General features: G+C 41.9%; 2 protein-coding genes across 3 annotated transcripts in view; both read left to right on the forward strand.

The window, feature by feature from the left end:
* The window catches only part of IPO7 (importin 7), a 34,322-nt gene extending 29,806 nt beyond the window's left edge, over window positions 1-4,516 (forward strand). Inside the window, exon 25 of the mRNA XM_083863044.1 lies at window positions 1,720-4,516. Within this exon, the coding sequence (XP_083719170.1) occupies window positions 1,720-1,817 (98 nt within the window). The 3' untranslated portion in view covers window positions 1,818-4,516. The remainder of the gene's footprint in view (window positions 1-1,719) is intronic.
* A 1,664-nt stretch (window positions 4,517-6,180) lies between these two features.
* The window catches only part of ZNF143 (zinc finger protein 143), a 38,285-nt gene continuing 26,382 nt past the window's right edge, over window positions 6,181-18,083 (forward strand). For both annotated transcript variants that reach the window (XM_083863928.1, XM_083863929.1), the window contains exon 1: window positions 6,181-6,301. The gene's annotated coding sequence lies outside the window, so the exon portion shown is untranslated. The remainder of the gene's footprint in view (window positions 6,302-18,083) is intronic.

Here is an 18,083-nt window from a genome sequence, read left to right on the forward strand (position 1 = left end):
AGCTGGGATAGACAAGGATTCCGTGGGTAGGAGAATACTAAATTATGAAAGTACCATCTGTAAAGCCACATCATTAAGCCTATAAAATACTACAGATAATACAGATTTTTAAATCTGTATAAAGTTTCTTTTTTTCTAAGTTTTCCCTTTTGAGAGTAATCCAATATATATATCACAATGAATGTTGAGGGATCAGTCCTTATATCATCTGTCTTAGTGAGCGATTGCTACAGATGTTTCAAAACAAAAATTACAAAATTTTCAATAAAAAGATTGGTACTAAGAATACACTTTTAATAAGTGCTTTTTATGAGAGAACAGCCTAAATCACTTCACAGAGCTTGTGTCCAGAATGATCCAGTTTTAATGATTACAAGATACAGTTTCACTGTGCCCCCTGTCAGGCAGTAGACATTATATGATGTAATTATATACTACTGCATTTTATGGAGACAAAAAAGTTTGAGGCATGTGCTTGTTTGTTTTGTACTTTTTTCAGAGAAGTTGTGATATTTAACTTAAGCAACCAGATCCTTATGGGAAGTTCTTACCTACTGTCATAGCACACTGATACTACATTTAGGCCACTTACCACGCATGGGGACATCCTGTTAAAGGGATTTGAAGTACAGTTCTCCCTTGTTAATGTAGCTTAGAAGAATTTCCATATGCTGAGAGATTTGTCTTCTGCGGAGCTGTGAGGGATTCTCCATTAGCCATGGCAACTAAAGAAACAGAGCCAAAATGCAGATTTGCTAGATAATATGAGCTGTCCTGTATTCCCAGAGAGATTGCAACTGTTGTGATTTAGGAGAAAGCTCTAACACCAACATAGGACATTAATAAGTGTTGCAATATTGGCCTGGGAGTAATACAAACCACCTTCTGCACTACCTAGATTGTAGTAAAAGCCTAAATTACCAAGTTAATTTTCATTTGTCCATGTCTTAGAGCTTGTAAAAGCCTGTTTTACAGTAAAACCTGCCCTATGGCAGTGTTTGAAGGATGGTAAAACCAGACCTCTAAACTATCACTGGTAGTTCAAGTGATGGATATGTGGACCTCAGATGTCCAAAGATCTTAAGATTTGGTTGAAAATGAAAAGTGATCAACTTGGTAGTTTTATCTCAGAACTATGTTTTCTGTTCTAGTAACCTAAAGTCCAAATTACCTGCTTGGGTAGCAGCACGTGTAGAAAAAGCTTTTACTGCTGCTTCAGTGGCAGTTTCAGCTTATATTGTTGAATTGGGATAGGAACACCAAAAATTCAGCCAATTTCAGTGTACTGCTTTTTTGCACATGTGCTCTGTTACTGATTGGACTGCAAAGTCTGTTGATGTTAACCAGAAAGAATTGTGTCCCTGTTACCAAGTTTATAAGTTCATTCAGGTCCTGTTCTAAACTACAGTCATGTCCAAAAGCTAAAGTGTGGGCTTTTTAAAGGGAAAATTTATGAAAGCATGGTGATAACAATATTGACAAGTTAGAATAAGTAAATAGTCAGTGTTGCGAGTTAACACAACTTGGTTTTTAGTTCCATCTCTTCTTTGGGGCCTGGAACATTTCCACTTGTGGGTGCTGATTGTTGGGTAACTCCAGGTTAAACCTGTATCTCTGAGAGACTCAAAGTGGTCAGTCACAGAATCTTGCTTTGTCTTCCCCCCCTACACACACTAAAACTTCTTCCTTCTGTTTTTGTTTTGTTTTGTTTTGTTTTAGAATCCAAAATGATTGAAAAGCATGGAGGATACAAATTCAATGCTCCAGTTGTGCCAACTTCATTTAATTTTGGAGGCCCTGCCCCAGGAATGAATTGAATTATCACTTTTCCTGCTACTGTGTGATTGTAGTGAAGAGCTTGTGTTCCTCCCAATAGTGGTTCCAGAACTGGTTCATGTTATCTACAACTCACTCTAAACTAATTTATAAATAGATTGGACAAAAGCCCCAGAAGTGGGACCTGATTATACAACATGATACTGGAAAGCAAACCAGAGGTTTTTTTGAAGATAGGAAGAATCTGAATTTAAAGCTTCAAATGACACACTTTGGAGATCGGAAATCAAGAGGGGATGTCGTGAAGGCAGCTTTTCTTTTTCTGAGGAAAAAAAACTAGACATGGGCTGCAGGACTATTTAAAATGTCTCATTTACAGTACAAGCTTAGAAGGCAGACCTAATTTTTACACCTGTGGCAGTATGAGTATTTGCCCAGTTTCTTTCCCTTTTATCCCTACTACTGGGTGTCTATTCTTTTAATGTAAATAAGATGAGGTAATCAGCCTTACTTAATCTTCATCATTTCCATTTATCAAGATTGTTCATATGTAGAATATTGGACACTTTATGTAGCACTACATAACTGATAAATCTGTAAATGAATTAGCACTTTCATATTGAAACAAGCCTGCTAGCCTATGTACAAAAATAGCAAAATGTTTGCTATTTATAAAAATAAAAAATAAGGGATGTATTGGGGAAAATAATTTCAAGTTATTAATTTAAAATGAACTAGCAGTTTTGTACCTGGTGACTTTGTGGTGCAGTCACCTCTGGTTGTGACTTGAATTCGGATATGTAAAAAGGGGTTAGTGATATTTCATTGCTGCTAAAGAAAAAATAGCAACACCCTCCGTGTCCTTTGTTTTTTTTAAAGATCTCACTGTACAAGCTAGAAAATTGAACAAATGTGTACTGTAAGCACAAGGAAAAGTTATCCTCTCTAAAGCAGGTATATGAGATGTGAAGTTCTTAAGGTCAATTGAAGTGTATGGGTGAAACATCTACGTATGCAATCTATTAAAAACAAGTGTCATTGGCTGATCTGGGCTATGGTATATAAATACAATTTTTTTTTCCCCAGGTGTGCAAAATACTCTTCTTCCAGCTCATGGTAGGTGCAGGTGCACTACCTCCTGCATTTCATTCCCCCTCTTTTTTGCACTTGCAGCATTAGTGTGTGCTGTTGTCTGCCTGATCCAGACAGTGTATTTGAAGTTTTGCCAATCTTTCAGTTTTGAAGCCACAATTTTCTTCCTTCAAAGTTGCTATAGTAACTAGTATTTTAGCTAGAGAGGCAAAATACAGTTCCCTCTGGGACCACTATCAAAACCACTGTATGAAGAAGCCAGCAGGGAGAGGCTGTGAATGGGTTGGCTTAAATGCCCCCTTTTTCTTTTCTAAAAGCAAAATCCATCGGCATTTGATCTTGCCTTGAGATCATTGGTGTCAGGTCTTTTAAATCAAATGTTTGGGTTGTTTTTTTTTTTTTTCTTTAGGCTGTTTTTATATAAAAATGTCACCTGCTGTTACAATTGATATTAAACAAGCTACCTTAATTTAATGTAAGCCTCCAAAATTTAAATACAGGTTAAAAAAATAAACTGAGTTTTTATCTGTAAAAATGAAATGCACATATATATATATTATGATACTCAAAATGCAGTCTTCAGAAAATTGGTCTGTGTGGTGTGGTTTTTTGCATCAGCAGAGTAGCAGGATTTGGTGGCGCTTTGGGGTTTCCTTGCTGAGCTGCCCAGCCCACGCTCTGCCTTCCACTGGTGCTTCCCAGGCAGCAGGAGGGGTTTTCCAGCCTCTCCACCTTCCCTGCACCGGGGGGCCAAGGTGGGACACGGAGCCCTGCCCCAGTACCAAAGGGACATGTGAAAAAGCCTGACTTACCCAGCCTTGGATGGGATTATCCATCCTCGTGTGGTGAGACCCAGGGCAGTCCCTGTGCAGCTTCAGGTGCTGCACAGGGCAGAACTTACCTGGGGCTTTGTGACTGTAACTCACGGGGGCCCAGGTGTGCTCCAGCCCCCAGGGAAGCTCCAGACAGGGGGTTATTTTTGTACAAAAAGCTGACAGACGTACTTCCAGCATGCCTTCTCCTGTGCAATCCTTGGGAACACCCAGTTTGACAAATCATTTCTGAACATCTGCTTGTTGGGTATCTGCTTACCTTTGTATACATCATTAAACTGTATGAGAACCTTTGAGCACAGATGAGCCATTCTGGGCCTCGTGGCAGAGGATGTGACAGCAGCAGTGAGAAGGCTCCGTGTATAAAGCAAATTACAAAATCGGGGGAAATCACCAATTTTACTGCCATTGTCAGTTCTGGAACAATATATTTTTCAAGTCACAAGTCAAGGGAAGAATTTAATCTTGGTGTGAGGAATACAGTCTGACTTTTCAAGGGTGCTTTCATGTGTCACTAGACTGGTTAGCAAGGAGCATCTTTTTTTAAGAATGGATCTAGAACTTTGCTTTCCTTTGCTCCAAGAAATGTATTTATATAAATTGCAAAACAATTTTGCATTGTTGTTGGTGGTGATAGCGCATTTTGTGATGCAATATATCAATTTCAGTGATACACTTATGTCAAATTAAAAACTGATCTTCCTCCTAGAACTTGCACTTATCCATTCCATTTTCAGGGATAATGCAACTCTAAAGGAAGAGCTGGGAAATTTAAAGCCTCTGGTTTTTTCTATTATGGAAGATCTCCCTGGATTAATAAACATCTAAAGCAAATCCTTATCTTCAGTTATTTCAGTGTGGTGTTTTGACTGTAGCTGTATCCTTACAGTTGAGTACTGCTTGAGTTGCACAGCTCTCAGGTTTGTATTTCCCTCTCCAACATATTTCTCCAAACAAGAATGCTCTTCAACTGTGTTAAATATAAAAAATAGGCAGGTTTTTTTAATAAGCTGACATACATGGTTGTTTAATTTATAATTTTTTCCTCCTTAATCCCTGTCTTCAAAGAATTATTCTTATGTATCAGCATAACACAGCAAAGCCCTGTTCAAATCTCCTGCAGCCTAGGACTGTTACTGCCACATTTATCAAGTCTGCAGTGGAGTAATTACTGACTACCTGCCAATGTACATGCAGGCGATTTTAATTACGCCTAGTAATGGACACCTGCTGAGTTTTATGGGTTGATGATTTTCTCTGTGGAACCTTCTACATACCCAGAACGAGCCACGTGGAAAAGCTTTTTGTCTGATGTCGATTATCGGTCACTTTTCCATCAATAAGTAGCTTTATCTTAAATGGCATGTCACTGGTTTGTCCATTTCTGCTTTTTAAAGCAAACCATTGATGCGGGGGGAAAAAGCACTTCAGAATAGGAAAGAGAGATTGTAGTATTTTACAGAGATATTAATAAATAATCTATTAAGACAAGGGGAGTTGGCAAATGAGAAACAGGATTTTATCTTGGGTATTTCACTGCTGCTGTACCTCGAACCAAACTGATGGATGCAGCTTGTACTTGGCTTAGAACTCACAATCAGGAAACAGTAAATTAAGAAAGAAAAACTGTTGGCTATTAGGCGTTTGGGAATTTTTTTTTTTTGGCTTTTTGTACAACTGCAATAATTTTGGACTGCATGAATTTCGACCCATTATTCTGGAGCAAAACGTAAACGTTTTTACATCTCTGATGTTCAGGAATATGCAGCAAGTCCATCAGAGCTGGGCTTAGTGTCCCACCAACGCGGATAATTCGCGTCAACTGCACAGCAGGGTTTTCTGGAAATCACCTACGGCATTAACCGTAACACGCTTTGCTCGCCTTAGACTGGGAGCTGTTAGATTATTAATTACACGTTTCCATACCTAAAAATCACGTAGGGATATTAGGGATAAAGACTCCAAAGCAGAGCTTTAAGCACAGGATCCTGCTCCCCCAGAGCGGGGCTGGAATGGCAGCGGGAGATAAACAGGCAGGAGGCCGGGAAGGGAAGGAAAGGGCAGAGCGCTCACTGCCCGGCCGGCCCCGAGGCCCCGCGCACGGCCCAAGGGAGAACGGATGGCCCGGGACGAGCCGGATCCGCTCCCCGCGGGACCCGGCGGCCGCTGCCGGTCCCTGCCTGTCCCCTGCTTATCCCCGGCCCGTCCCCTGCCCGTCCCGCCGCCTCGGGCGCTGCGGGCCCGCCGGGGGAGGGCAGGAAATGGCGCCGCTCCCCTCTGGCGCGCGGGCGCTGCCTGCCCGCTGCACAAAATGGCGGCGGCCCCGCGCCCGGCACAGCCGCGACGCCATTGAAGCCGCGGGGCGGGGCCGCGGGCGCGCGGCCAATGGGCACCGGCGCGCGGCCCGCGGGCGGCCAATGGCGGGCGGCGGCGGCGGCGGCGCGCGCGGCGCGGCCAATGGGAGCGGCGGAGCGGGCGCTGCCGGGCCCCGCCCACGGGGGGCAGGGCGGTGCCGGGCGGGCGGGCGGTGCCGAGCGGCCGTTTCCTGTCCTGGTGCATGGTGGTCGGACGGAGGAATTGTTGGAAAATTTCTCGGCGAGGTTCGTATATAAATGTGCTTTTACCCAGTGTGCCTTATGCTCCCTCCGCCATCTCCGGACGGGGCCGCCGCGCCGCGCCCGCCGCGCCCGCCGTTGGTGCTGGGGGAGGCGGGCGGGGGCAGCGGGGCGCGGGCGGCACCGAGCGAGCGGCAGAGCCGCGGCGATAAACCCGCTCTGCTCCGCTCCGCCGGGCCCGCCGCCCCTCCCCGCCCGCCGGGCCCGCGGGGGTCCCCCGGGCCACCCCCCCCGGGCCCACTCGGCGCCGCGTCACGGGCGGGGGCTCGGGGAGCTCGGGGGGCTCCTCGGGCCGGGGCGCTCCGGGCCCCGCCAGCCCTGCCCCAACCGGGGGGATCGTCTATTTTTACCTTTTCCCCGCTGTTCGCTTTCTTGATTTTTTTTTTTCCCGGTTGGCGCTTTTTTTTTTTTTTTTTTTTTTTTTTTTTACCCCTAAATTTAAAATCACATTCTATAAAGCAGCACAGGTTTTTGTGGCTATTGTGTTTTCAGAGGCGGCGTTTCCATGCCCGGGCCGCAGGGCGGGATGAGGCGGCGCGGGCCGGGCCCGGCGGGACCCGAACCCTCCGCCCGGGGCACTGCGGCTCCTCTCCCCGCCTAAAGACAAACGCGTCCTCACCTCTTTTTTTTTTTTTTTTTTTTTTTTTTTTTTTTTTTTTTTTTTTTTAAACGCTCTCGTCGTTCCCTTCATTTTTTTTTTTTTCCCTTTAGAACTTCTAATAGAACGGGATGACAGAGAAGCTTCTCTTCTAGAAAAAAATGGCCTACAATAATGCAAAGATTTTTATTTTCTTCTGAGAAGGCCTTATTTATGGTGCTTTTTCATTCAGAAAAAAATGACGTGACTTCCATGCACGTTTAAATTTTCTGTCAAGGCTGCGGTTGAGCAGCTCTGCTTAAGTTTTAAATCTTTTAAGGTGTCATTTTGAACTGTCAGAACTGCTTTTGCCATCATACCCAGATTGATGCCTGTATTTGTAAGGAATGTTATTTCTAGTCCAGTGACACAGGAACTGCAACCTTACAGTCTTTCAAAGCAAACATTTCCTCTTGTTTAATTGAGATTCTGCATCAAATGTCTTATCAGCTGTTTTTGCGGACTGTATTTCTTTATATATGTCTTTGCAGACCAGATATTTCTGTTACAGGTTCTGGGTGAAGGTACCTGAAAAATGAAATTAGATTGTCTTTTAACTAGCAGGTTTTTTTAACATACCCATAGAAGATGGTTTGCTTTGTGCATTGCTTTAGAATGGCAGAGTCCGATGTAGCCATGTTTTCATGGCTTGTTTCTTTGTATTTCTGCATTAATGTCCTGAGCTTTCAGGCTGTGTTTGTGTCAAAAGCGATTTGTCTGTATCACTGCAGAAAAGGAACCTCAGGAATATGTGGTGAAATAATAGATAATTGCTGTGGTAATGGATTGCAGCTTGAATGAGATGTAAAAATAAACATTTTGAAAGAGTTTTGCGAAGTGTATTTCAAATTGTTTTAATAACTTACTTAAACTGTTCTCGTAATTAATATTTCTGCTGCCCTATCTGAGGAAGAGTAAATTTGCTTTATATTAAAGGCTAAAACAAAGCAAATACTTAAAATAGTGTAAAAGGTACTTTAGGTAGAAAGTCGCACTGATTTCACTCTGTCTTTATTCTTATGTAGCTTTTGATGCTTTTCTCAGAAAGAGGCGCAGCCATGGTCCAGTGATGAATACTCCCTGGTAATTGGTGCCAAAATTAGGCTGTAAATTAGGGTGTTTTTTTTTTCTTTATAACAATCTCCAGTTATGCGCTGCTTCAGCTCAGTGGACATTTTGCTGTCCAGGAGAAGGGAATTGTCAGGAGTTTGAGCAGTGGCCAGGTCCAAGTGCCGCTTACCTGCAGCTCTGTGGGATGGGCACAGGGATAAGGATGATGAGGGTTCCTCGGCCTTAGTTTGGTCAGGATGGCTTCATTTACCCTGCGGGATGTTGGCTTTCTCTCGCTATTGCATGTGAGTGTTCACCTCAGGAGTTGTGTGTTGACACATCTCAGCAGAGGTGGAGTCTTTGGGAAGCGCTGTTACATCTGGAGGAGTCGTTAGCGGGCACCTATGGGGCCAATTGTTCTCCAGAGGGCTTGGCTGAATGTGGATGGGGTTTTACGCACACAGATAATCACGGCAATTCTTCCACTTTCAGGCCTTACAATGGCCAGAATGCAAATATTCATGGGGAGGGTGGGACCCATCTTGGTGCTTTTGTAGTTACTCTTTTTCTGTTTGCATTTTGACTTGTAGCCGCTTCTTTGGCCATTCCCGTGATTTGTGCTTCTCCTTCCATAACTCCTGCATCCTCTGCCGTGTGTGTACCTAGCACAGCACCCCGAGCCAGCCCTTCCTTGCCACTCACTGACTTTTTCCCGTGTTGCTGCTGCATCTCTTGCACGTCTCTGCAGCTCACCAGCAGTGCTTTTTGCTCAGCGTTAATTGGGGGCAGCTTGGTTTTTATATGTCCTCTGTGAAATCAGTGCACCTGGTAAAGGCAGCGGGAATTGGGTAGTCTGTTCCTGTGGTTTGTGTCACAAGAGATCCCAAAAGACGGGAGGAAGGTAGAAACCTTATGGATCCCTAAGATAAACTACGATCCAAACCAATGGATCTTCTTGAACCCGAGAGTTCAGCTCTGGAGTGCGAATTGCTGTAACTCGAGGTGTGCGTGGATCTTGTTCTGAGCCTGGAGTGAGGGGTCTTTCCATGGGCACCCTTCCCAGGGAGGAGGGGAGGAACCTTTGTGACCCATCTTGGCACGGTGGGGTTTATGGGGTTTAGCCTGTACCTAAGTGTAACTCGATCTGCCCTTAGTTGTGTTTACTTGAGGGAATATGATTTTACATCTCTCCCTGTGTTGCACCCGGGATCATTAATCAGTTACTCAAAACCAAATTGGACTAAATTACTAAATGCTTCCCATAAATTAGTCTGCTAAAATGTTCTGGGCTTCATAGCTGTTTCTTAATTGTATAGTAGGGTTGTACTTTGCTCCACCAAGATAACACTTGTTAAATAAATGAAATTTTCAGTTCTGAAGGGAATTTACAGTTCCAGCAGGTTTTGCAATTTTCAAGGTTGACATCAGAGTTACACATAAAACTATGTGACGCTTGCCTCGGTCTGTATTTTACTGTCTGCAGAATGTTTCCCTCTGTATACACCTGAGCAGAAAATCGTTACCTGCTTAATGCTCTTGGACTTCATTTCTGATGACAGAATTTTTCTAGAGTTGGAAGATGGGTCTGTATTTGCAAGTTAGTTGGTTTGCTCATATTTTAAGTATATTCATACATGGCTAACATGGTACCGCACAGAGTTTTTTAGGATGTATTTCGGTGTACTGTGTTTCAAGTTCTGTTTATAACCTGGTTTTGGCAATCCAGCAATCCTGCCCCTTTAGTTCCTGAAATACAAGCCTTTGCTAAAGCAGTGCCATTAACTGCCAGGGCTAGTGCTGATACATCTGTAATGTGCTGATCAGATCGCCAATTAACTCATGGCCGCACAAAACAACCCACTCAAAAGTCCTCGTTTTGTTGGCAGTCTCAGTGGATTTGCAGCATCTGAAAGGGCACGGCCACGATTCATTTGGTTTGGTGATGTAAATAAGAGACTTTTCTGATTGCTTGATAGTTAAAAAGTTAAAAGTCTGTTTGGCATGAAAGTAAAAAAAATAGAAAGAGTAGGTCTTGGTTTCTTTCTGATTTTTAACCCTTAAGTATTCATCTAATCACCAGATGTTCCCAGTTTTATTTAAAACACCGATATAAGTAGAGGTTTTACGATTTAAGGGATAAGTAGCCCCATGAATGTTTCAGAAGTTAACTGTGTATATTTTTTAGTGTAAATAGGCATCACTGCTCGTTTCTAGGAGTTAATTAGATACAGTTGTGACATGCATCAGCTAGATGCCTTCTGCATGTTTATTTTAGCTCTATATACACTTGATGGTAAAAACAAACCAAACAAAAGCCAGTAGTTCTAAAAACACACTGATTCATCTATTAGGTGCTTTAAATCTGTTTCCTGTTATACTTCCAGGCTGAAAATCCATTTGGAATGAACTGCTTCATCTGACTAACATGTGCTGTAAAATTACTCTTGGTTTGGGTTTTTTTCATCTTTGTTAATCACGTTCTAAATGTTTTCATAAAATCAGCTGATCTGCCATTCAGCTTTTTTCCTGAGAGTGCACATTATGATTGGTTACCCAAACTTCTTTTGATTATTAAAACACAAGTAATTTATTACCGGTCTGCAATAAAGAAATGGGTTTGAGGTTCTTTGGAAAGGAAGGTGTGCCTGAGCATTGATAATACAAGTTTGGCCAGCAGAGAAGAGATGTATCCTAACTCTGAACAAGAAATACCCCTGCCCTGAGGGAAGCTCGATGGGCTGTTTTGGTAAGGCAGTTCCACAGCTGCATTTGCAGTAGGTCTGCAAGGATTCCCTGCACACAGACCGGCATTCCTGATGGCACAGGGCTGTGTCAGGTGTGCTTGAATTGAGTGTTTGGGACAGATCATATGGGTGGCTCTTCCTCAAGCCAAACTGCTGCTGCTGGGGACTGCCACTGCTAATAATAATAATAACTGAGTCATTAGCGTCTTGCTCATTGACCGGCTGCATTAATATGCTTTTTTGTATCTAATTAATATAAAAATTTTGGTGCCTATACTTCTGCAAACAATTGCTTGTCAGCTTCCATGCAGGATTTTTGGATTTGGCTCTGTTGGAAGACTCCCAAATCTGTTTCAAACCTCTGGCTCAGGAAGCCATGCTGCTGGAATAGTGCACCCAGGGCAGATGTGGTCATGGAACTGGGTGTTTGCTGTGAGATGCTCATCCCAGAGCTGCAGCAGGAGTTTAATGAGCTCTGTCAGCACTGCTGACAGCTCACATGCTGATGAACTGCTCTGGCCTCCTTTCATTAACCAGTAATTTCTTCTCTAATGTATTCAAGGAATGTGTGAAGTTAGAAGTCGTATTTGGGATCAGCCTGAGTGTTCCCTACATGTGTAGGACTTGTTGGTGGGTGGCTTTCTGAATCTTCCTGTGTTTAAATGCCATACCTTTGAAAATAATAGCAACCTTTGCATTCCCACAGTGTGAAAATACACATACACATAATCTCATTAGTTAGAGAAAGGACTTGTAAATATTCTTTACTTGCACTGGTTAATCCATTTTTAAAAATATATCTATAAAATGCAAGCAGTGATATCAGGAAATACTTCTAATATTCACAATCTGTAGATGGTATTTGCAGTATAAACTGTATGGAAATGACTTCTAGGGGGGAAAAAGACTGCTGGAACATGACGTGATTTTGTCAGGCTAAAAGTGGTTCCCACTGCTCACACTGAAGTCAGACTGATGTGTGGTTAAGGCAGTGATAAATTTGGTTTGCATTTATTCTTAATTTATTTTTTTGTTTCTTTCATTTAATTTCATTTCTGAAGAAATATGAAACACCGTAGTGTGAGTTAGTCTTGAACTGCATTATTATTATTATGATGTATCTCTTGTGGAACAGAAAGGTTGAAATACTGTCAAAAGAATAAAAAGGAGCCTTGAGTTTGGGTGCTTCAGAGTTTGTATGTGGAGCTTGTGCAGTTGACAGTGCTCTCACTCCTGGTCAGGTTTTGCTCCAGGACCAGACTTGGGGCCTGTGGTTTATCATTCACGACACTTCTTTACCACGAAGGAAATTAGAAAGTGTTTGTGTCATTTGCTATTAAATTATCTGAATCCAACTGATGTTACCAGGTTCTGTAGAAGAGGTTTTTGTTGTGTACTTCAGCCTTGTTTCCATTTTACACTGTGAATGATTAATGTGGTAGAAGTTGCTGTTTAATTATGTTTTGCCTGTACAAGAGACGCAAAAATACAGTAAAAGAGCTCAAGATTGTGTGAGGAAGCACATTGCAATTTAGGAGTTCCCAACATTAAGTTGTTGTTACACTTATTTGCTGAAAGTCAGACTGACAACAGCACAAACCCCAATTTTTCAGTGCAGTAAAGTCCTGGAAAAGGTAAGAACTGTTGATGAAGAAGGAATCCACGTCTGCTGAAGTGTTTGATCAAAGCACCCACAGGATCTAGATTTAATTTCTGATCCTGTTACAGATTTCAGCTCAATACTGGAAAAGATTATCATGCAGCTACATAGGGGAGCAAAAGTAAGATTGTAAAAAGAGTCACAGTTCTCCTGTGTCTATTTCTGAGCCTAAAGATGACAAATTACTTTATGTAATTAGTGGGGGAAGAAATGCTAAAAGTCCTCTTGGGTTGTCTGAAAAAACTTTGTGTGGAATAGTCAGTTTTTCAGTCTGTCAGACTATTTTTTTGCACTTAGAAGGCTGTAAAGCATACAAATTATCAATTGAAGTGTATTTAATCAGATTGTTAATTGTGGGAACTAATTTGGAGTTCTCACACATTTGTTACTCAGACTGGTTTTATGAAATTATTTGCAATCATATCAGTTGTTAAGGACCCTAAGGTAGGCAGTATTTAATTCAGAAAAAACTTAATTATGGTACACTGTGGACATACTTGAATTGATTTTGGGATCCAGCTTTGTCAAACACAAGAATACAAAAATTCCTTAATGAAAGTTTCGCTATTGTGAGGCTGTGTATTATTTGCCATCTTACCTTTCTTGGTTGGTTTTTATTTGCTGTTTTTATAAGCTTTATAAAATTACAATGATTTTGTACATTATTTAGAAGTGTATTAAAAATAAAAGTGATGTTTCCTTTCAAGTGAAATAAATGGATATTATTTCAAACTTCTTAGTGCTGTCTGCGTAACAGGAGTGAACAATCACAAGGTTGCTGAATGTCTGGAGTAACTTTTTTCCTGTCATTCTTCCCGAGTTTTTTCTGCACATTCTAAGTTTGTGTTTTATAACAGTAAGTTTTCTTCCATGACTGCTATTACAAGCTTTATTCCATTTCCCATTAATCATCCTCTGAGCATCACCTTTGTCTCTCTAAGGAGTTTCTGCTGCCGTCACTGCAGGATTTTTTCCTTTGTCCAGCATTACAGTGGTACAGTTATTCTTTAAATGACAAATTCCTGCTATTTTCCAGCCACACTGGGCTCTCGTCATGCTGTGCTCAGCTGCTGGAGTTCCCAAATGCCTCCAGAGCAGCCGTGCCCTCTGCCAGCTCTTCCCTTGTCTTTCAGTTGCCCGAATCCCACCTGCTGTTTTTTAGTTGCTTGATGCCTAGTTTTTATTGGAGATTACTATTTCCAGTTGTTAGATTGAGTTTACACAAGACCCTTTCTTCTAGCATTGCATTTTTTCTCCAAAACGAGTGCTAGCACCCAGAAAATTATATTTCTTTGAGTGTTAATGGAGGGAAAAGTACAGGAGGTGCTCTCTAGATGGGCAGCTTGATGAACTCTTCATGAAAAATCTTTTGGTTTTAACCATCCTTTCCCCCCCTCGCATGCCTTTGCTTTCCAGGTGTTGAGAATTAATTGCATGCCTGAGAATATTTTTTTTCTGTTCAGATAATTTGCAGGGGGTGGTGGTTTGTTTTGGTTTCTCTTAATAAGAGGTTGCACCTCTGTGCTGCTGGGTGGCTGTTTAAGGGATCAGTGTTGGGGAGGGGGGGTGACTGCCTGTGGTCAGACACTTTCTAGTTCAGAGGTTTTCTGACAAATTTTTTCACCTCAGGTTGATTTTTTTGTGACAAGTGTTTAAACCATCTAAAAGAACAGTAAGATTTTCTGTGCATGGATACCATAGACATGTTTTGGTGACTAATCATTTCAGGAATGCAGGATACGTTACTGTCCTTGGGAAAGTCTGCCCAACTATCGTCATTGATGTGCCTTTGGAAATTGACAGTTGCAACTTGCATATGATCTGTGAAGATTTGCAGGAGTTCACAAGGTCAAATCTCAAGTTTTCACTTCGTGACTGAGCCTGTACTTGTCTCTTGTGTGAGACAGCTCTTGAGATGAAGCAGAATCCACATGTGTCAGTCTTGCAGAGTTGCTATATAGGCCACACCCCAGGGTTCCTGGCTTTTCCTAAAAATGGATGCTTTCAGCTGCTTTTAACTAATGAGCTGCAATATTTGAAGTGGGTAAAGGAAATCTCTCCTAGCTTTTAGTGACAGAACTCCTGGCAGACAGGAGATTTAATGAAAAAAGCTGACTGGTGCAAATGCAGAGGAATAAAAGCAATGATGAGAATTAGGGAAAGAAGCTGGTGAGATTCAGATTGAAAAAATTATGGAGACAAATTTGATGGAAGCTGAGGAGAAAACAGAAGAGAGTGACTGAAGTGGAGACGAGATTTGAATTTGATGAAAGCCAACTGGTTTTGAAAAAGCAAAGCAAATTAAAAATGTTAGGAGAGTAGATTTGCAGGGTACATGCAAAGTGATGCTGTTGTAAATGTATGCATTATTGAAATGATTATCAGAGAGCAGGCGAAGTTGGAAGGACCGTCAGAAGTTATTGGTTCAGGCTTGGTCAAGGCAAGTCTCATTTGCCCGGGTTGTGCAGGGCGGTGTCAGGTTGCTTTGAACCTCTCCAAGGACGGAGAGTCCATTCCCTGTCTTGGCAGTTTATTCCTGTATTTCACTACTGTTAACAAGTAACGCTGTAGCATCACTATCTCTGATAGATTGACCCTTTTCTCTGCAACACAGGACAGCTCTGCATCTGTCCTACATCTTTGTGTCCCTGTGTGGCTGGTCAGTGTTCTCCACTGGGGGAAAGAGGAGGGTCTGGAAGGGAGCAGCACATCCACTTTTGGCTGAGGATTCTCTTCCCTGCCCGGCAGAGGTCAAAGCTGCTCTGTCCCTGCAGAGGGAGTGAAAGCTGGGGCTGGTGTTTGGGGGGGATCCCAGTGCTCCAGCCTCTTGTGGGGGATGTACTTCCAGGGTGGGTCTGAACAGGAACTGTAGACACAGAGGCAGGAAGGGGAGAGACAGTGCTGTGGGAACATAGACCAGCAGCAAGAGAAGGCTTGGGGACTGGTTGCAGAAGGAGTTGGTGTGGGCATGGAAGTATTTTATATTATTCTGACAAGAAGGATGAGATTATGTCCGGGAAAGAGGTGTGTCCTGGAAATTTGGTGTCATGATAGGACTGAAGAATAAAATTGGTACTTTGGGGGGAAGGGATGGAGCTGGGGATAAGGAGCTTAGTGGAGGGACAGAGGACTGAGAAAAGGATATGTTGGCAATGCTCATTGAAAGGAGCTAGAATTGGGAGAAACAGACTGCATTGCTGCTGAGTTCTTGTGTGGGATTCTATGATTGTCCAGATCCTCTGGAACAGAGGAAGGTTTTAGACATTGTTCTGTGTGCAGCAGTTGCCTTCAGTTCCTTTTCACTCTGTGTGTGTGTGTGTGTTGATAGCCATGCTACAGTAACACACGCTGGCAAAACAATTTAAATACTGTTGCTCCTGCAGCCCTAGAATTTATCTGGCATTAGATTTCTTTTCCTTCCAAAGTAGCTGCTCACCTCTTCAGCAATTAGTTCTGTGCAGACTCTGTCAGAACTCTGGAGCTGTCTGCAGGGCCTGGCACCCTCACTGCTGCCCAAGGTGGGAGAAGAGCCGTGAGTTCTGGAGGAAGGCAGATGATACTAAAGCTGCTGGAGATCTCAAAAGATACTTTGTCTAAGAGAGGGAATATTGGTCAAGTGGATCTGAGCTGAAAGGCCTTTGAGGTGCAGTCTGCTGGAATTGTTTCACTGTCCAGTTCAAGTCAACACCTGTGGTCAAGAATCCTTTCTGCTCTGCTGTGTGAAATAGTGCAGCAGTTTTGCAGCTTCCATGAGGTGTCCTGAAAACTGAGTGCATGGAAAATGCTGACAGTACAGCCCTCTGTTAGCTGTCAGAGGACAGCCACTGGGTACCACTAGCAAATCATACCAGATTTAGTTAATTTAACTTGCTACAAGCTGGCAGTACCTCCAGAAAAGCAGCCCCTGCAAACTGGGCTGGATAAAACTCCTTTTGCTGCCAGTTTGTTTGTTTGTTGTTTTGTTGTTGGTGGTGGTGTTTTTTTTTGTTTTGTTTTTTTTTTTTAACTGCAACATTTTTCTGATCTTATTTGCTGCATAGTACATGTATGATGGACTGCTGTGCTTCTCTGCCTGCTTAGGCTGACTCTGTAGCTACAGCACAAATGATTTTTGGTTTGTGAGCAAACTGCTTCCTAAGTAAAATTTTTCTGCCTATTTTGAGATGGGGAGATGATAAATGAGTAGTAGGAAAAGAAGTTACTTTTCCAAACTCACAGTCATGGACATGGCAGAGGAAGAGGTTGAGCTCAGGATCTCTTATATCCTCATCCAGTTCCTTGTCTCTTAGATTATAGTATCCAAACAAACTTTCTATTTCATTTTCTTCAGAGGCACCTATATAAATGCAATTTAGTCTGGCTGGCTTCTCCTTTTCTTAGGTATTACATCTATTTTAGAGGTCTCATTTTCTGTAAAAGCTTCTTTTCCTGAAAAGGATGTTGGGAAGAGTTACCCATCTTCTCTTGGATCATAAAAAAATCCCCTCTCATCCATTTTTGTAATTATATTTTCATTTCTGTCTTAATTGTATTTTTTTGATGCAGGTTGTTCAAGGTTCAAATTCTTTATTGCAAACCAGCATTTTAAATTCCTTTATGCTCCAGAGAGAACTTCTGAGGACATTAATGTTGGAAGGCATGTTTCTTACAGAATTATGCACTGATCATTAGTAACATTTTGGGGTTTTTGTATGATTTTCAATGTAACATATGAAAAAAGCAGGAGGCTTAAAACTTTCCCAAAGGTACCCTTGCTTTCCACTTCCTTTATTATCTGTTCCATTAACTGGAAATAAGAAACTTAGCCTGCAGCTCTAGGAAGAAAGTCTGGCTCACTATATACACTCGGATGTATTTGGAAAATAGTGCTTGGGTGTCATTTTCAACTACTAAATTAGTGTGACAACCTTTTGAAATACTGTAGGCACACTGGAGTACCTACATGGTCTAATTTTTGCTCCTTATTTCTTAGTTTTGAGAAAAGTGTCATATTCTCAGTGGTCTTTGAGGCTGTTGATGAATTGCTTATTTAAGAGCAGATTTCTGGACTGTAGAGGTAAAAATAGTCAAATATATAATCATAAATAAATTAAACCCCCTAAATTATTCTTCTCAGCCTTGAATTATAAACCAGCAGGTCCTAGGACCACACTAGGAATAAAAGCTGTGATCTCCCATATTAAAACATGCCTGGGTAAAAATGTGAGTATGCAGGGGGATGGCTCTGTCTGTTCTGTGAGATACAGCAGTCACTCCCTGAGCTCTGTTCTTTTGTCTAATTAACAGATTTATCATGGGATACTTCATTATTTTAAAGGACAGATTGTTTTGTTTGGTTGTTTTTTTGTTTTAAACAGAAACCTTTCTGGAAAATCTAGGGGAATAGTTGAATTGTTCAGTTAGACTTTTGCAGTGTGTCACTATTTTTAAACCTCTTACTGGCACTGGAGAGATCTTTGATTTATACAGATAAAGCTCTGCTGTTATCATGGATGACTCTGGGTGAATTGACATCTTTATTTCAATTCTGGGGACAAATAGGTATCATTACCACCATTATTCTTTATACATTGGTTAAATCATTTGTATTTGACTGAAATTTAAATGTGGTTGATGCACTTTATATTAATAACTGCTACTTGAGGTCCTTAACATCTAAGTTAAATGAGGTAGTAA

The sequence above is a fragment of the Zosterops lateralis genome, assembly GCF_965231275.1.
Source record: "Zosterops lateralis genome assembly, chromosome: 6".
Lineage (NCBI taxonomy): Eukaryota > Metazoa > Chordata > Aves > Passeriformes > Zosteropidae > Zosterops > Zosterops lateralis.